Source organism: Canis lupus, chromosome 20, assembly GCF_003254725.2.
Source record: "Canis lupus dingo isolate Sandy chromosome 20, ASM325472v2, whole genome shotgun sequence".
NCBI classification, from domain to species: domain Eukaryota; kingdom Metazoa; phylum Chordata; class Mammalia; order Carnivora; family Canidae; genus Canis; species Canis lupus.
This window is the reverse complement of record NC_064262.1, coordinates 39,222,483-39,242,382: the sequence shown is the minus strand read 5'-3', so window position 1 is coordinate 39,242,382 and position 19,900 is coordinate 39,222,483. Positions and strand designations below refer to the sequence as shown.

Sequence of the window (19,900 nt, the reverse complement as noted above, 5' to 3'; positions counted from 1 at the left end):
TAAATTAAAAAAAAAAAAAAAAAAAAAAAAAAAAAAAAAAAAGAAACCCACCAGGTGCTAGACACCTACCACTGTCAGGCCTCTGTACCTAAACCCCTCCCCTAAGGGCCTATATTTTTTCCTCCACTTCCTTCCTTCCCAGGTGGAGCCCTGATACCATCGCCCCGAGATCCCTATCAAAGATCCGCCCCAAGTGAGAATCAGAGAATGCTTTCCAAAAACGCACAGCCCTTCTCTTCAGAGCAGAGCCTCGGAACACTGAAACCTATAAAGCAGATGAAAAGCTGTGACTGAAAGATACAAATGCTCAAGGCTCTCACAGTCCGGGGGCGCTGACACATTGCTGGGCACAGGCCCTCTGCTCTCGCCCTCCAGCGTGGGGCCTCTGCTGCATATTGTCTGCGGCCTGTTCTCTCTCTCTGCTCCCACTCCCTTCGCTCGCTCTGTCCTTGTAGCTTCCCTTAACTGACCATAATGTGAAAACAAAACACATTTCTAGCATTGGCTGTGCCTATTGAACAGTATGTTATGGTCCTGTTCCTAATTTAGAAACTTAGTGAGTCGAACAATTTCTATTTTTCACTTTAACGAAAAAATAAAGCTGGGTTCTCAAATGTTTCGTATAGTACTGCCTGCCCTGGGAGAGTCAGCCTGGTAAGTCCCAACCCTTAGTGGGCCTCGGTTTCCCCATCTTCCCAAGGAGAGGCCTAGAGCCGACTGCCCTGGAAGCCCTTCTAGCTGCTGGCAGAGGGGCATTTCTGATTCAGGTTAAGAGCCAAGGGTAGACCCCTGCCTCTGGGCTGCCCCTGCAGGTATCCACAACAAGATGTACACACACGCCTTCACTCTAAGACACACTTGTGCAAACACTCCAGCCTCCCTGCCTGGAAAGGGCTTGCTACTCAGCCCTACATACACACACCCGTACCCACGTGCACACACTCTCAGATCACGCTGAGTTGGGAAACGGGGACCATGCCCCCTCAGGCAGGCGATTACAGATTTAATTAAAAGTGACACAGTAAATAAAAAACATATAAAATGTAATTTGTGTGGGTAGCGAGGGGTGACTGGGGAGGGCGGTATGGCTCCTGTTTTAATTAGTGTGCCTGCCCGTGATAGTGCTCCTCGACTGGCTCGGGCAGGTGGCCTGCGGGCGGCCGGTGGGAGGGACTGCAGGGGTGGGGGGAGCATCTCTCCTTACCCCCACCTGAGGCTGCCTAGAAGGCCTGGCTGACCCCCAGTGCGTTGGGGGCCTCCCTGAGGACCCTGGAGGATTGCCTGCATTCTGGAGACCTTCCAGAAGCTCTGGGACCTGTGTACCAAGCTCCTCCACCCAGTGATCCCCCTTGGGTCACCCTGTAGGTGCTCACAGAATTCTACCCAAACCAGCAGACTCCAGGGCCCTAAAGCCTGCTGCCAGAGCTCTCTCTGTAGTGCGTGACTCTCGGCCTCGTCCCCCTACACCTCCTAAGATCTTCAGGAAGTTCCTTCATATGTCTGACTCAAATCCTTTCAGCTATAGTGACGTGGTTCCCCATCGTGCAAAGCTGCCCTGACCCTGGCCAAGGAAGGAGGTGTTCTAGAGTTGGCAGCTGTTGAGTGAGGAGTTGCACCCTTTCCCCCAGACCCAGTGTTCCTCTGATGCAGCAGCTCCTCCACCATTGCTATCTGGGGCCAGGGAATGGGGGGTGGTGGGGAGGAGTTGCTTTGGGGGCACATGGGGATTTGGTCCAGGCTTGTGGGGGAGCAAGTTGTGTGTGCACATTTGTGTGGGCACATGCAAACGCAGGGGCAGGAGATTGTGCACGCACAGGGGTGAGAATCCGAGGATTTCATAGCTTGCTGCGAGTTAGTGTGAGGCTGTGCCTGAGGATGACTTGACGCCTGCGTGTGGGTGGGCACGTGTGACCTTGGGTATAGGGGGCTGAAGGCAGATGGCACTGGCTGAGCACCCGGGACGTGGCAGTGCCCAGGACGTGGTGGGTGGGGAGGGCTGTTTCTGATCGCTCTGCACACTCACAGCCTTTGTAGATGTCCGTGGGGATCTGCACGGCCGTGTACGAATAGTTGACTTTGTTCTTGAAGTTTGAGTCCTCAACGAAGTCCAGCCTTAGGGTGCTGACCTTGGACCCCCTCTCCACATCCTCACTCTCAGGGTCGTCCTGCAGAAAGGGATATCGCCCCCCACCCCCCACGGTAGTATCAGGGCTGGAAAATGGTGGAACAGGGTCAGACAGCTCTGCAGGCAGGACAGGGCCAGAGTCCAGTCTCAGAATCAGAGACTATAGCAGCCAGAGATGGGGAGAGATGGAGAGACACAGGGACAGATGGATAGGGAGTATGGACCTCTCACCCAGGAGGCTTGTGACTCCCATCTGCCCCTCCCCTCCCACACCATCCCTACATTTGTTAAATCCAAATTTCAAAACCAAAACCAAATTGACCCTTCCCCACATTCTTGAAAACCAATTATCAGTGAAGAGGACAAATCCCAGTGAGAAGGAGCAGGCGGCTGACCTCTGCTTACAAGGACGGGCTTGTGCGATCACAGGGAGGCCAAGGCAGCCCTTCCCAGGAGCCTTGGGCCGCACCCATCCCTGCATGCAGTTCCTTTGGCAACAGGGAGTGCGTCCTTGCCCCATCTGGGGGAGGGTCATCACCCCTGCAGCAGGTGGCTGTAAGGGTTGAGTTTGGGGGGAGAGCTGGGTTGGGGTGGGGGCCAGCATTGAGACCGGGTAACTTCCAGAGGGAGGGTCCTCAGCGCCTGATAGCAGCAGGATGGCAAAGGCCCCTGTTGACTTTCTAAAATGAGCTGCAGCCGTCTGACAGGTGCCAATTACAGCATCTTTCGGCCGAGCAGGCTAAGCATGCGCCGTGCACCCCCGCCCACCACTACAGGCTGGCAGGAATGGGTCTGCGGCTACAGCGTTGATGCTGCAGCCGAGCGGTGGTGGTGGTGGTGGTGGGGGTGGGCAGGCCCGGGTGCAGGTGTGCAAGGGGGAAGGGAAGATGGTGGTAGAGAGTGAAGAGGAAGACAAGGAAGAGCCAGACAAGGAGGAAGGGAGGGACGGAGCCCAAGGCAGAGCAGGGGCGGGGGGCTTATGCCCTGGGAGGAAGGGATGTAAATAGCTGGACCATCCACAGGCCCCCTCACTGCCTCTCAACCCCTGTGACCACTGTCAACACCGGGCTCAGCTCATTTCCACCCCCTGTGGCTCTGCAGACCCCACCGCTTGCTGGGTCCTGGGACACGTTGTGTTCCTGTCTCCTGCTGTATTTTGTCCAGGGAAAGGGTGATCGTGCCTCCCTACCCAGCCAGATGTGCTCTCCCCACCCCAGGAGTGCTCTGGGTCCCTCCTCCTGCCTGAATGGGGCTGTGGCAAATACCCTTGGAGTCTCTTCAAGGGTGGATTCTGTACAGCAAAATCCAAGCCAGCTGCTGTCCACCCCTCACCCCTTGCCACGTGTGCCCCCTTCTGGCCACCTCGGCACACCCTAGGAGGACCCTCAGAAGCTCCTGGATGCTGGGTAAAGCCAGGGCAGGCAGCTGCCGAGCCTGCTGCCTCTGAGGCCTCTGAGGCGTGAGCCACTCACGTTCTGCTTGCAGGAGGGGGAAGTGCGGGAGAAGAAAGCCCCCGAAATGTCAGCGGCAGATGAAGGGCGCTGGAAAATTTAATCTCCCAACTTTCCCAACTAATGTGACATTTGGATTCCGTTCTGATAAGCTATCAGCTGGCGAACTTTTTCCTTCCTTCTCTTTCCCCCACCCCCACCTTCTGGCTGGTAATTTAAAAGTAAATGGTCTAGAAAGATCTCTAACTGTACCTCTGGCAAAGATTAAAAAAACAAAACAACACAACAAGCACGGGAGTCGGCAAATGTGTGCATGTCGATATTTATAGAGGGCTGGGCTTTTGGCCTGACCTGAGCCCAGCCCCAGCCAGGGTGACTCTCCCGCCTGGGGCTGTCCCTATCCTGCCTCAGGGCTGCAGACAGAGAATCAGGGATTTAGGGGGGGTGGGGGAGGGACCTAGACACTGGGAGCTCAGTGAGTTGAAGGGATTTTGGCAGGGGACGGGGCACCAGAATGGCCAAGGAGCCCCTCTGTGCCACCCCCACACCCGGGGGTTTTGTATGGTGGGCAACCACAGTCTCCTGGTTTATATTTAATGCACTGATTGCTAAAATTACAGCCTGCTGCTGAGGGGGGTAAGGAATTAGATTCAGGGTCTAATTAAAGGTTCGCTCTTCATTTGAATTTCAGATTCCAGCTTTAATTTTAGCAACTTCTCTGGGAGCCACGGAGGCTCAGCCAAGGGGGAAGCACACCTGCTTTAGCCCACCCACCCCTCCCTCTCAGGCCCCCTGCCCGCCTGCCCTCTTGAAGGCTCACCCTGGCCAGCCTGGCACCACAGACCCTCTGCAGGGATCCCCTCCTGCCCACCCACCTCCTGGTGTCATTGTCTACCTCCTGCTTGCCCCAGGAAATGCCCCTGGCCAATACGCCTGGGAGAGGAACACTGGATTTGGGGTCTCCTGCCCCAGTGACAGCGGGTGGGACCCCAGAGAATGAGCTGTTATGACACTTCTGTTTGCAGAGGAGACAGTCAGGTTCAACTACTTTTGCCTCAAAGGCAGGCAGATGGACTTGGGCCTTGACAGTTTCAGCAAACACTGCCTACTCTGTGTGTCCTGCACTCTCAGACACTCTGGCCTCCTCTGGAGGTCCCCTGCCACCAAATGGCCATCCGGCTTTTCTATGAGGCCTCTGGTGATGGGGACCCAAGCAGACATTAGCCAGTCAGTGGCACAGAGGCAGAGGAGCAGTGTGGGTCTGGGTCGTCCAGTAAAGCTCTGGTGCCATCACTTCCGGGGCAGTGACCCCAGCAGAGCCTGGGCCCTGGCCTTCGTCGGAGGAACAGGCACAGGGCTGGGCTGCCTCTGCAGCTGGAGCAAGCCTGACTGAGCTCAGGGGAGCCCCCTATGGTAGGGCCAGCTGGGGGGTATGCAGTACACTGAAGCTGCTGCTTCCCTCACCACAGGGAAGGAACCTGCATGAGCTGAAACACATGGCCCCTGCCTGCCCGCCTCCAGGAAGCCCTCTCAACTGCTCCCTCTCTTCCCTGCTCCCATAGTGCTCAGCCTCCTCCATGTTGGCAACCTGGACTGACCCACAGGAGGAGATCCAAGTGCCTCGCTACTACCTGCCTGAGGCCGGTGCCCCTGTTATTCTGCAGGGTGACCTCAGAACGTGGGAGAGAGCTGAGACCTCACATTTTACAGCTGAGGCTATTAGCCCAGGGAGAGTGTGGGGCTCTGGCAGCCCTCCCTCCCCCAATAGAGGTGGGGCACTCACCAGCTCAGCGTCAGCCTTGGCGTCATAGTACAGGATATCTTCCTCCTGGTGAGAGAGAGACCCTCATAGCTCCTCAGAAGTTGAGGTGCAGCCAGGGCCCCCTGCCTCGAGGCCAGCCACAGTCCCCTCGGGGGTCCAGAGCAGCCTTGGGGAGGGCTGGCTGAATCAGGCCAGGCATCGCCCCCTCAGTCCCCGACCCCCACAGACAGACTCCCTCAGAGGCCCTCACAGTCTCCAGGACCAGGGGTTCTGCCTGCAGTCCAGCTGACAGGTGGGGTCAGGGCCAGCCTCTCTGCAGAGACTCTGGCTGAGGCGGACCCGGGGGAGTGAGGAAGATGGGAAAATAGAGCCGAGTCTGGGCCAGAGTGAAATAATGACTCGACACCGCATCTTCCAATTTCTTCTATTAAAAAGCCTGCTCATTACAGGCATGTACTTATTAATTATCTGTGATTTGTTGTGAAAAGCAAGGGGGTTTACACAACAGGAGTGGGAGAAAACAAAGCTCGGCCCCCATGCCTGCCTCCCAGGCCCGCCGTGCCTGCCGGTGTGAGCCTCGCCTGGCCTGGCCTCGCCCGCCGGCCCGAAGCCTGGGTTCTTGGCCATCTGCACGTCATAATCACCCGCCACCCCGGGGACCCGTAACACAAACGGGCTAATTTCATGTTTAATGATCTTTAATCAGAACTGAGCGTCGCTGACAGAGGCCGCCAGAAGGTGAATCTGGTGCCATCCAGTGCCACTGGCTCAGGAGGGGCTGCCCCACTCCTGCCCCTATGGGCTCTAAGGTCAGGACACAGGATAAGGCCGAGGTCTGAGTCACCCTGCTCTAGTGCTCCTCAGTGCTGTTTCCTACAGCAAAAATTCGGTGCGTGGCCCTGGCAGCCTGTTTCTTTGTGGTCTGGAAATGGGGGTGTTGACCAAGTGTGCTCCCAATGGTCTGGCTATAAAACAGCAGAGAGCCAGCACTTCCTGTTTGGTGGGCAGAAGTCACCTTGGCCACCCCTCTGCTGTGTGACCTCAGGGCTGCACTGTTCCCTCTCAGCTCAGGCTCCTCAGGCTTCAGGGAGGGGCCTGGCTTTGGTGACTGCCCAGGCGTTGGGTCTGAGGTCATAGTTTGAGGCGGTCAGTATGGGGGTGCTTGTTGTGAGGACAGTTGTGAGTTGTCTCCCACCAGAGGTCTGGAGGGGGGGCGTGGTACAGGCCACTGGCTGGACCCGTAAACGCAGTCCAAGCATTCTGCAACACTGACTACATGCCTGGCAGCACACTTGGGCCAGACCACAGCAGCTTGATGGATAGAAGGCCAGAGGCGACCTGACCACTTCAGTCACCAGAGGCATCTGCTGCGGCCGGCGCTTTGCACGTACTGTGTAAAGAGCTCTCCCAAGAGCCCTGCGACCCCCATCATACAGATGCGGACATGGCATGGGTAAGAAAGCCTTTGCACCCAGGCTCCAACCCGCCTTCCCTTGGCATCTTCACCCTTTGCCACACCACCCACCCAACAGTCCAAAAAGACTGGAGCCTGGGTGGGCCCAGGGTGGGGGCCGGGGCCGGGGCCCAGGCTCCAGGGTGCTCGGCCTTCCCTTGCGCCTGGCTCCAACCTAAGCACATAATGAAAGCTGACATTACATCAAACACAATAAGGAGTTTCGGTTGATGAAGATCATTCCTGAACACACAAACCCATTAAACCGAGGGGAAAAAATATCAATTCAACACACTCGCTGGCAAAAAGAAAATGTGATTTGTTATCTAAAAGGGGGTTATAAACACGGCTCTGATGCTCTTTCCCTCCGTAATGAAAACAGGCGGGTGCGGTGGGAGGACTACAGATTAGAACACAGGGCTTCACTCACCAACTTTTTAGGCAAACCTCCTGCAAGGACAGGAAAGGGCATGGGTGGGGGTCGGTAACTCCAGAGGGGGGGTGCCAGGAGACATGCGTTCCTCTCATAGGCTGGGCTGGGTTTTGCCTGCACTCGGGCCACCCCTGGGTCACCCCTCCAGCTGCTCCTATGGCTCCCTTTGTCTTTTTGTCCTGCTTTTTCATGGTCTCGGCAGAGGATCAGATGCTGGTGGCATCAGTGACACAGGGGGAATGTGTCATACAGGAGGATTCCAGTCCCCTGTAGATAATGAGTGAGGCTCAGGAATCGGTATGTGGCCCTTGTCCCCTCCCTACTTCTACCTTGACAGGGTCAGGCCATGCCCCTTCCTTGGTAGAGAGAGGATGAGCATTGGGTGGTGGCGGGCAAGGTCACATGTGTAAAAATGCATTGTAAACCCAGCTGTGGTCTTTATGCTCGATGTAGTGTGGAGCTGGGGGTGTGGCAGAGTGGGGCCAGCAGGGTTCGGGTGGGAGGGGCCCTGGAAAGGCCTCTGTGTCTGCCTCAGCCTGCACACTGTCCCAGTGTCCACCATTACTGTCCTGCCTTGGTTAGACCATGAGGAGGTGGTACTTATCGATTACACACAGGGGCATTGGCTAAGGGTGCTGGCCTCAAATCCTGACCCGAACATGTGTACTCTGGGATTTTGCATGGTGTGTAAAGACTGAGCCTGAAGTCTCCAAAGTCCCCAGGGGCCCCGTGACTACTCCCGGAGGTCACCCCCATTTCAATGATGAGACAAGGGTGCCTGTTAAATCCTGTAGCCTCAGTGAAGCTTTGCTTCAGGGTCTTGATTTCCCACTTGTAAAATGGGGATGACGATGCCTCCTCTGAGGGCATAAAAAAGGGAGCTGGGCTCCTCCAGGCGTTTGGGCCAGCCCTACCCATGGGAGGCTCTTATGTTTGCTCCACAGCCCTGGGAGGGGCTGGAATTTGGAGGAAACCCTCTGGTTGAGGAGAAATGGGCATCCTTAATGTCTGGGGTCCATACCCAACACCCTCTTGTTAATGGTATTTTAGGGGCCATTTTGCTCAAACTTGGCAGGGGTGGGGGGAATCGCCCCTTCTGAACTCACATTTCTCCCCCTTGTAGATTTCTGTACACAAATGACACATGAAGGGTGGGGCTAGGGGGCCTGCAGGGCCTCTGTATAGATGACATATACACTGTCCCTAGCTGGAGCTGAGCCCAAGAGAGAGCACAAGGGGTGCTGGCAGGTGGGAAATGAAGAGGGGGTGAGCACGGGCTAAGCATGGAGAATCGCAGTTGGTGTCTATGTCTGGTACTGTGGGGTACAGTGAGGATACTTGGCCTTCCTGCCCTGGCTCATGGCCAGCTCAGCTCAGCCAAAAGGACCGTTTTCTGAGAGAGCCGTCTGTCGCCGGCTTGGCAGAGAGGCAGGTGGCAGGCCTGATAGCTGGGGCAGACCTCGGGCAGGGGAGGCCACCTGTCCTGTCCAGCCGGCTCCTCTGGCCTGGTCCAGCCTTCACAGTCTTCCTTTTGGGTTCCCAGACAGCTATGTCTCCCATCAGACCCGCAGGGTAGGGCTGTGTCTCCCCCTTCAGATTCTCCAGGGTAGGACTACTTCCTCTCTTAGACTCCCAGGGCAGGACTTTGTCCCCCGCAGGCCCTGGTGTTGGCACTGAGGGCCTGGGGCCAATGGCCTCCCCCACCTCCTCCACCCACGTCCTGGCTCAGCTCCTCCCTGGTGGCAATCTAGACGGCAGATAATGCTGGCACAGCGGTACTGGTGCCAGGCACCATGTCCAGCAAGCAGGACATTGTCATCTACCCTAAACGTTATGGGCACCTGCTATGGGTGCCTGCTGCCTGTCTGCAGCAGGGTCACGGGAGCTGTTGCTTCTAACAAGGACCATGGTTTCCCTGTGTCCCAGGGCTGCGGCCAGGTCTGTGGCCACAGGTTCCCTGCTTCTGCCACAGCCGGTGTGTGGAGTCCTGGCCCGAGACTAAGAGGGGAACAGGGGCCTTCATGTGCAGACACCTCTTTCTCTCTCATGTGCCAGTACTGACTCTGTAGACCCCAGGAACCCCCCAGGTCCCTGGGCTGGTGTCAGTGGTGTCTGTCTGTGTGTACCTGTGGCTATACCACTACTTCTCAGAGGTCTGCATGTAGACCTCCTGTATGCTGTTGACATAGGGAGGGCCACACCCTGCTGATCACACAGGGGATTCCAAGTGCCAAGCAGCCTCTCTGTGCCCAGAACTTCCGGGTGCCATTCTCCCATCTCAGAGGTAAGAAGACCGAGACCCAGCTGCTCTTGGCCAACTTATCCACAGGGCCCTTGGCTGGGCACGTGGACAGGTGATGGGCAACAGTGAATCAGGCCCAAGTGCTTCTGGCCTAGAGGAGCCCTGAGTGGGGCAGTCAGATGAGTCCACTGGGATACTGGCCTGGGGCAGCTTGTACTGGGAACTATCAGGGTAGGGGCTCCGGAGATGGACGCTGGGGGCCGTGGGGGCTAGTCCCAGGCCTGAGACCAGAGAGAAGATGCCCAGGGAGATAACTGGAGAGGGAGAGGCATTGCCCTTCTGAAGGGGTGGGGGGGGGGCATTCCTGGGAACAGACCCAGCTTGCGTAAAGGGCCCGAGTTTGCCACTGGCATTGTGGCTCTCCTGAGTGCCACATGGAGGAACATGCTTCTCATCTGTACCTCCTGAAGGTCACTGAGAAGGACATGGTTTCCAGGGTGGGTGGCGTGCCCACAAGGGACAGAAATACCATCCGTTTCCCAGCCTCAAGTCCCCATATCCCCCTGGCATGGGCGGTCTCCACCTGCGGCTGCGGCCAGCTCTCCCTGGCAGCCCAGGCAGGACTGGCTGGTGTGCCAGCTAATGGGCCCACCTTTAGCGTGAGTGCCTTTCAGCCTGGCAGCGGGGGTGACTGCAGTGCTTCTGCTGAAGAGCAGGGCGCTGACCCTGCAGCTGGGAAGGAGGGGCTGATCACAGCTCCACCCTCCCAAGATACAGACAGACACGCAGCTTAATGGACCGAGGGGGAGGCGGTGGTAAACACCCGCTGGCCCTGTGATCACTTCCACAGCTGGGGGCATCCCAGGTTGAGCCAAGGGGAGGGGGCCAGTCAGAGCCCACTCCTGCCTCATCTTGGGGCAGGAGCACCCAGGGCCAGAGATGCATCTACAGTGTCACCAAACTGGCATCTCTATGGCCTGCCGTGTATACCAACCCTTTCACACCCCAGGCTGGGCCAGTAGGAGGCATTAAACACCAGAGTCCTTTGCCAGATGGGGAAACTGGAACCCAGAGAGGGGCAAACCCTTGCCGGGCTCCACGGGGACTCAGTGTGCAGGGAGCATACTGCTTCAAGCGCACTCGTCTCAGCACCCCTAGGATGCCCCTAAGACCTTGGCCCTCCTTCCTGGCAGGTCCCCGTGGTCCCTGCTCTGGCTTGGGATAAGCTGTTCCTGCCTTGGGGAGTAGCTGAAAATTAGGCGTCAGGAGTCTGGCGGGAAGATCCTTAAATTCAAACAAACAAACAAAAAAGATCCTTAAATTTTGAGTTTTCTACAGTCAGGAAAAGAAAATAGGTTTGTGGCTAAGGCAGCCTCTTTGTTTGTTTGGGGCCTGGCCTGTGAGGGAGAGGAGACCAGGCTGAGGGCACAGCTTTTCATTCCCTATTCCCTAGTCCTTCATTCTGTCCTGTGTCTGCTCTGCATACCACCCTGGAAGGGAGGAAGGACGCAGATATGGCAGGAACTAAGGAAAGGCAAGAGCAGGAGCTGAGGGTCCTGGATGCCCAGAAGGTGGAGGGGCTGATGGACTGGGACATAGGAGCAGCCTCACTGGGAAGGACCAGATGAGTCAGGCCACCAGGAGGTACAGAGGCATTTGGGCAGAGACCAGGAATGGGCCTGGAGTGAGGTGTTCAGCATGGCTGGAACACAGTGAGGAATGAGGTTAACAGGGGGACATGAACAGCCTGATCCTGGGGCCCTAAGTGCAGGCTCAGGCTGGGCCTTGAAGAGGACATGCCAGGGCAGGGGCTGTTCATAGGTGGTAGCCTAGTTGGAGTGGTGGGTGCGAGTCTGCTACCATGGGTGTTTCTGATCAAAGGACCGAGGAGGCATGGCGACGCAGGGATGGGTGGTGAGAGGGAGAGAAGGGCCAGTCCTGAGCTCCTGGGGGAGGTGGGGTCAGCCCATGGAGTCATCAACTCATTTATGTGTTCGCTGTAAAAAATCATGTTGCCTCCATTCCCCCCCCCCCTTCCATGAGCTCCTTAAGGGTAGCACTCAGCACCTACCAGGCAGCAGCAAAGAAAGAATGCCATGATGTGGGCAAGGCAGGAGAGGACTCAGTGTGGCCGGGAGGGATGGAGGCCAGGGAGGAGGAACAGACAGGTTCAGGGGGCCTGGATCATAGGCATGAATCCCCTGGTACCTGACGGCCTGGCTGTGAATCTCCACCATCAAAAGATACCTCAGGTAGGTCCTTTAAGTAGAGATAATAATCCAGCTGCTCACCAGATATGCAAGGCCCAGAGCTGGAGTGGCAAGGGCCTACCCTACCTTATTGGCCCCTGGGCCTCAGCAGGCAGCCTAGGGTGCCTCTTCCTGTGGTTAGCAGAGAGACCATGGCTCTGAGACACTGGCGTGACGGAAACGGTGCAGGTGTATCCAGCACCAGCCCAAATCAAACATAGCTGCCTGAGTTTGTGAGGGCCACCTGGGTGGAGACTGGCAGACAGTGAGGGTTCCCTTCCCTTCCCCACATTTGGGGCCTTTCAGCCCTCAAGAAGAGACCTAATATGAGCTTCTCACTCCACCACTCCCTTGGCACCTGGCCTCCTTCTGAGCTCTCCTGGTGGAAGCAGAAGTTTCTGTGGCTGTGACAAGCCTGGTCCCTGATCCTAGTCTGATGGTCTCCTGGAAGACAGGCTGTTGCTCAGGTTAGTCCCAGGAGAGGACAGAGTTCCCTTCTTGCAGGGACTCTTCGAGGTCAGTGTATCAAAGTCTGAAAGATCCTGGAGCCAAGGGATTTCTTTGCCCTGGGTCTCTCCAGATGACACCAACTTTGGGGAGCATCACTTTATAGCACCCTGTCTGCCCACAGGGGACTCCACAGCTCTTCTAGGGTGGCATGAGAGGTTCATTTCTGCACCCTGTGTCCCAGCACCAAGAGGAGCCTCAAATACTTGCTGAATGCTGGATGAAGGTTCCAGGCTCCACTCCAAAGAGCCCTCAGTGCTACCCTGTGAGTCTGGGCAGCACTTCCTTCCCCAAATTCACATCTGCCCTTTCTGGGGATGGGCAGGTCGTAGGGGCTGGGGATGGCACTGTAGTTCTTACCTTGATGTTGTCCTGCCAGCGGTGGGCTTTCTGGAAGTTCTCGGCAGCATCGGCCAGTCTCTGAGGAACAGAGCACGAGGAGGTCAGAGGCTGAGGAAGGTCCATGCCCAGCCTAAGCCTTCTCTCCATCCTTAGTACTCTCTGGGGCCAGGCTGGCTCCGGGTCTCCCTTGCCCCATCCTGCCAAGCACTCAGGGATTCCCTGGCTCAGACCTTTACCAGCTTGCTCAGTGGGCGCTGCCCCCCCCCAAAAGCTGGGTTCACACAGGACAGCTGAAGCCTGCACAAAGTGACCAGAGTGCATCTCTATGGGACTCCTTATGCTTCAGCCCAGCCACATCTCCTGCCCACAGGATGGCTGGGTGACTCCCAGGACCTTGTGGACCCAGGCCCTGGAGTCAACCCCCATTGCCACTTTATCTCTGATGAACTAGTGTCACTCCAGTGCCAAGAGGAGGTCCTCCCTAGTCAAGGGTGAGCCGCCACAAGTGATGGGGTGTCCTGCTGATGCATCTTGGGCCCCAGCTTGCTCAGGGCTCAGCAGGAGGTGCCCCTAGCACATTTCTGCCCACCTAGGCCCATTCACACTGTCCTTAACCCAGCTTCCTGAGCCCCTTCCCAGCATGGCTCTCCAAGCCTCTGTCCACACAAGCTTGGCCATCCCTTGGGGCTGGTCCCCGCATTCTCCTCCATCACGGCCCCTCTGCTTGTGAGCAGCCCTTCTATCCCACACCTTGGTACCGCTATGCCTGGCACATGCTGATGTGCAGAGAGGTGGCAGGCCACCCCGGACCCTCACAGTCTAGAGGAGGAAACAGACACAAAACTGGGTAGGACAACTGGAACAGGAGCAGCTGAAGTGTTTCCAGGAAGCTTAGTGCGATGGGAACTTGGGGCATCAGGGAAAGCTTCCAGAGGAGGCATTAGCACTCTGCCACCCTCAGGGCCTGAATCTTGGCTGCCCAGTAATTCTTATTTTGCACCTCTGTGGATACTGTCCCTCCAGGAACTCTGGAACTCCTGAAGATGGCCCTCTGGGGCCTCCTGCAGAGCGGAGTGCAGTGAAGTCCTATTAATCATATTGATGACTGTTATCATGAACTGGTCACTTACTACATGCCAAGCCTGCCACCAGGCCAGTGACACATCATGTATACCTGTCTCTGTCCATGCCTAACATCTTTCTCAGATGAGGACACCGAGGCATGGAGACAGTGAGCAGCCTTCCCAAGGTCACATTGTCTAGGTTAAGCTGCAGCCCAAAGTCTGGGCTTTACAACCACGTTTATCTTGCTCAGCCCCTGCACAAGGTCTGAAGGCACATTCCATGGGCCCACCATGCCTGGTGAGGGACAGGGCATTTCTGGTGGGGGTAGGGGCTCTGGTCTTCTACCCCTGCCCCACTCCATCCCATGGGTGAAACAGTGGGTCCTGCCTCCTGGCCTCCAGCCCTTACTCAGAAGGCCCTGGCCTCTTGGCATTTAGGACACGTGCGCCCATCCATGAGTCCAGGCCTGGTGTGGCCAAAGCCTGGCAGCTGCCCATAATGGGGACATGGGAGCCGGGACTCGGGATACTGGTTTTGCTACCCCCTAGCATGGAACAGGGTGGTGGTGGTGCCTACATTCTCTGGGGCAGGATGTCACCTCTGGCAGTTAAAAGGGCTGACCAGGGCCATCCTCAATCCCACTGGGCCTAGCTCCCCTTCCTCAGGCCAAGAACAATGAGTACTGGGAAGACTATGAGTTGGGGGTCTTGGGGACAGGGTAGGAAAGTCCCTCTTGAAGTCAAGCACCCTCCCTTTACAATGCTGAGCCCCTCTTGGCCTCCAATTCTCCCTCCTGTTATCCCACCTGTCTTCTTTGTAGGTTCCAGCCTCTGCCCACCTGTTATGCTTGGGGGGGCCCCACCCCCTTTACCGAGCTTCAAGGACCACAGGCCTCTCTACTCCCAGAAACCTCCCATATCTTGCCTCCAATCCTGGCGCCCCCGGGAGGTCCTGGACACCCTCCTAGGGTGGCCCTCAGGCCCACTGGAGTGCATGCCATCCCCTCTTGGAATGAACCCATCCCCACTAGAACCACTGCCACCTATCTCTTACTTGTGCTATCACTCAAATCACCTACCATTCATCCCCAGCCCTGGCTCTGTCCTCCCTCAGGCTCCTGTATCCTCTCTCACCCTTTGTCATCTAGTCTCTCACTGTGGATCTGATCCTGTGGCCACCCCCCTACCCCTTCAGCAGCTCCCTATGGCTCTGCATAGAAAAGGCAAAGTTTTCTTAGGGTCCCCAGGGGTCCACTTATACTCACTTCCATCCTGGGGCCTCTTCTCAGCCTAAATGACAAATACCCCTATCCTAACCCCAACACCCAGGATGGGGGAGGCCCCTGATTCACAAGTCTGCAGTGTTCTTTTGCAGACAACATTACTATGTAACATACATGGCACAATAGCTGTTATTACTGTTAACTGAGCATCTACTGTGCCAGCTTAGCACCTGGGCTAGATGAGAGGGTGGGAAGCCCAGGGACAGCCCCTGCAGGGTGAGTCTTGGGCAATCACTTCATGCCCCCTTTGCTTACCCAGTGGCCTCTACCTTCCCAGGGACCCCAGACCTTTCTCAGAGTAGGCCTGAAGCCCACGTGGGGCTCCCCTGACACCAGTGCCCTTCATGAGGGGATGAGGCGATGGTAGTGTGTGGGATTAACAGGATCAGGCCTCTTGCTTCAGAAAAGCCACAGGCTTGATGGGGTGGCAAACACCAAACTGACATCAGCTGGAGTCTCCCAACTGGGCCGCAGCCTCAAGGGGCTGTCCTTTCCTGAACCCACCTTCCCTGCTGGCCAGGGGTGCCAGCTCTTTCACCCTCTCAAGGCTCAGCTCTGTCTGTGGGAGGCCCAGGCCCGAGGCCCAGGGCTCCCTAGCTGCACAGCTGCGATGAGGAAGACCGAGGGGGCCCTAGCCCTGAGCCTCTTCGAAGTCCCACGGGCTTGAAGGCCCAGGTCAGCCCGCTGACTCGTGAATAACGGGGCTGCAATAGCCACAGCGAAAGGATTACGTTTAATCCTCAGTAACGATCAAGCCATTATTATTTGTTCGGTGTTACAGATCAATCAGCCCATCCCGGGGTGGTGGACGTGTGGAAACTGCTAAACACACAGGCCTGGTGGTGCAGGAGGACGGGTGGAGACAGCGGAACGGGGTTGGAGCAAGCAAGGAGGCTGTGGCTGCTGGAGGTCCCATCAGGTCTGAGGGGGCGAGGGGAGGAGGAGACCCGGCCCACCCACTGGCCTGCCTGGGGGGGACCGAGCAGCCACCAGAACCTGGACTCCTGGAGTCTTGAGCCCTGGCCTGGGTTCAAAACCTAACTTCCTTGAGTAAGTGGCTTCCCCTGCTGGCCCTTGATTTCTTGTCTGTAAACTGGAGGGGCCAGTGCCCTGGGGTTTCTCTTGTTGGCTCTGAGCACACAAGGCTTTTGCCCACCTCTGGGTCTTCCTCTGTTACCTACTTTCTGCCTGGGATGTGCTCCCTCTCACCTCAGTCAGCCCTATCAGATTGTCACCGCCCCTGGATGCCTCCTTTTGCCTCTGCCCAGTCCCTGGGGCTCCTCTGCCCTGTCAGGCACTCAGAACCTTGGGCTCCCATCTCCCCAGAGCCTGGGCGGTCAGCCCTGCTCAGGGCCATGTGCTCAAAGCTGAGGCTCACCCTGCCCTAAGGTTCATCGTGCTAGCACATCCTTCCTACCTCTCCTGGGTCCTTATGACAGCCTCTGGGCAGGCAAGATGGGGAAGGAAACTGAGGCCCAGGGATCCCTGGGTGGCGCAGCAGTTTAGCGCCTGCCTTTGGCCCAGGGCGCGATCCTGGAGACCCAGGATCGAGTCCCACGTCGGGCTCCCGGTGCATGGAGCCTGCTTCTCCCTCTGCCTATGTCTCTGCCTCTCTGTGTGTGTGTGTGTGTGACTATCATAAATAAAAATTAAAAAAAAAAAAAAAAAAGAAACCGAGGCCCAGAGGTGAAGACAACCCACAAGACTCTCAGCAGGGCCAGGGTAGAGGTGGGTTCACAGCCTGGTCTCATGTCCGCGATACTGTCTGCCTGGGGAGATATGCTCTGTTCTCATCCCTCAGCCACTGGTAGCCTCCTGCTACCAGCCCCTGCACTCTGCTTCTATCTTGTGCATCATCACCCAGACTGTTCAGGGGGTTTGCTCCCTCACCCCTGAGGTGTTAGCTTAGGTCTCATACCCCTTCTAACCACTCCTTGACTCCTGCCAAGCCCCCATCTGTCCCTATCACATCTCATTGTTTTCTTCCTTGAGCTCCAAGCTTGGTGAGGGCTGTATCTGATAGCTGTTCACTTTACAATAAGCTGGCCTCTTGCACACAGTAGGTGTACAATGAACATCTGCTAACTCAAGGTCAGGGTATCTCTGAACTGGGTAGAGACTCAGCCAGGAGTCTGGCTCTGCCAACCAGCTGCGTGACCCCAGAGTATATGGTTTAACGTCTCTCAGCCACTTTTCCTCATCACGCTGGGGAGGGTTAGTGTGGCCTCTGAGGGTGATGCTGCTGCAAAGCTGCTGATGGTGGCTTGCCTGGCCTGAGACGTCCTCATTGTGGCCAAGGCATTGGCAGGAGCCATGGTGGGGCTGCTGGGCAGGGCTGCTCATGGCCAAGTCCATCACAATAACAGCAGGCATTTCAGAGGCAATTATCAGAGAGTTTCACTTAACAATCAATTTCCCTCAGCTCTGGAAACTGTTCTTACAGGAAAAGGCAAGAGAGAGGAGGACTGGTGGTGTGCTGGGCTGGGGATGCAGCTCCCCTGCGGAGCAGCCCTGTGCAGACACCTTCAGATTTCACTAAGTTAAAGGTCTTTCCATTGCCATGGAGCTGATGATCTCCAATGAGGGGCCTGAAGCCTTGGTGGGTGCCCCTCAGAGGCCAGCAGCTGGTGGTGGTGGTGGGGGTCCAGCCCCTGCTGCACGCTGGGAGGGGCGGGGCTTGGGTGTGAGGGGGCTGGAGCCCTTAGGCTTCTCCCTCCTTATTGGGGGCCCACCCCTCACCCAATGCTGGGTGCCCCACTTCCCCCAAGCCTCCTCCTCTCACCCCAGTGCTGGCCTAGTCCGAACGGGTCCGGGGAGTGACTGTCTATCAAACAGGATTTGTTTCGTGCAGCCCAGAGGGAAAGATTGTACGAGGTGTTTCATCTTAATTAGTTATAGCTACTCCCTCTTCCAAGAGGATACAAGAGGCTTAGGATGAAAGGCCCTGAACCCATGGGGAGCAGGATATTGAGATCTAGACCCCTGAGGGCTGAGCCTGGCAGAAGCTATGATGGGAGACCCTGAGATGGAGGCTGGGGGCTGCAAAGTCCTAGCACCAAGCAGATACCCTGCAAACATTGCCTGAGGGTTGCAAGGAAGGTACTGGTGGCAGGTGACACCAGACCCCACTCCTGGCAGCTCCCTTGGGCCAGGGCTTCACCGACTGTGCAGTTCATCCACTGAAAGGTAGAAGACTGGGCCTTTCCTTTATCTGCCCCATCCTATCCTAGCAAGACACTGGAGAGGTGGAGTCTTCTGTTCTCCTGCCTTTTACAGGGGGAGGGGACCGAGACTTGGAGCAGTAGTGCCACTACCCTAGGCCTCTGGTGGAGAAGCGAAGAGGGGCCATGAACCCAGGGCTATCAGTAGTGTTGGACAGTGAGCATCTTAGGGAAAGTCTAGGTCTGGCCAAGCCCATGCTTGGGCTCCAATGCCCCCTACCTGCCCCTAAGAGCAGTTCCTTTGTCCTTTTGTCAGGAGAGTGGATCAGTAACTGGGCTCCCAGTAACTGCTCTGAGCCTGGAGAGCTGACCTTGGAGTCACGGGCCCAGACCTTGGGAGGGGTTAAGGACTAGGGTGTCCAGCAGCTCCTGATCAACCCAGCACTGCCACTGATACCACCCTGCTTCCCTCCCTGCCTGCGGGCTCTGTATTAGCTCTGTATTGTGCACTGATAGATACTAAGTACAGATTTCCAATTTCCAGAGCTGTTATGGTCTAATGAGTAAATAATATACATATTTAAAACTGTCTAAAAACATATCTGCATAATTAAAATATCTGCATAATAATGAAGCAAGATGCAACGTAGCAAGGAGGCAGCTAGAGCTCCAGGGCTGACAATAAGGGTCGATGTGCAGGTGGGATTGGGGGTCACGGCCCTCTGGGTGTCTTCCTTCCTGCTACTTTGGCCTGAGTGGCCATTTGTCTGGGTGGAGAGAAAGAAGCACACTGGCATGGGCAGAATGGGTTGCCCTGGACCCGTGACTTACACACGGTAGTCAATGGAGATGCCTGTGCCTTTGCCTTCCTGTCAAATGTACATGGACCCCAGTGCCGCTTGGGCAGGACAGCTCCTTGCCCTCCCCCACCCCCTCCCTGCCTCCTTCCTCTCCTCCTGCCTCTGTCCACACTGGACACACCTGGCTCCTGTCCTGTGACACCCCTGACCCACCCTTTCTGTATGAGCCAGACTTTCAGCTGAAAGATAAAACCACCACCAAAACAATGAAAAACAAACACTCAAACCTCAGACCAAACTGCAGGGAAAACAACCAACAGGCCTCGAAGTGAAGGTAGCCTTGGGGAAAAGCCATCACAGGAGGCCCAAGCTATTGTTGGCAGCAACAGGCTCCCTCACCTTTTCCCTCACCAGCTGCACATGTTCTCTATGAGTTTATTAAAAAAAATTAGTAAGATGGATTTTTTTCCTTAAAAAAAAAAAAAAAAAAAAAGGTCAGAATAAATGTACCAGGAAAAAAAAACATTCGAGTTGTGGTTCCCCTCTGGAGAGGCTACTGCCTCTCCACCCCAAGGCCCAGGCTTGCTTGCTCTTTGTGGGCATCTTGGGCTCATTATCGATTCCTGTGCCTCCCCTGTCCTCCCTGCAAGGACAGCCTGTGCTTTAATTTCTCAGGAAAAATAGGAAGAAGTGAGGGGTAGCTTGTACTAAAAATGGGGATGGGGCTGGGGAATCTGGTATCCCAGAAGCTTGAATTTCAGACAGGACGGGATTTCCCAAAACATCCTGGGCGCCCAAGGAAGGTTGCTGTGTTGTATTTTGCCTGGGGGGACTTTTAAAAAACCTATTCTCTCGTTACTGATATGTTACCCTATACTGGATAGTTTAACATCAAGAGTAGGAAGCCATGTGGGAAGAGTAGGAAGGAAAGGAGGTGAATTGGCACTCAGGTTGATGACATAAATTCCACTGGCTTCACTGTTTTAGCTTTCAGTGGGAACCACAGTCAGTATAGAAAGAGCTGGGTC

General features: G+C 56.2%; 1 protein-coding gene across 1 annotated transcript in view; it reads right to left on the bottom strand.

Moving 5' to 3' along the window:
* The window catches only part of CACNA2D2 (calcium voltage-gated channel auxiliary subunit alpha2delta 2), a 138,379-nt gene that overhangs the window by 19,243 nt on the left and 99,236 nt on the right, over positions 1–19,900 (bottom strand). Inside the window, exons 7-9 of the mRNA XM_049098208.1 lie at positions 12,583–12,642; positions 5,360–5,404; positions 2,024–2,165 (exon numbers count right to left, since the gene is read on the bottom strand). Of these exons, the coding sequence (XP_048954165.1) occupies positions 2,024–2,165; positions 5,360–5,404; positions 12,583–12,642 (247 nt within the window). The remainder of the gene's footprint in view (positions 1–2,023; positions 2,166–5,359; positions 5,405–12,582; positions 12,643–19,900) is intronic.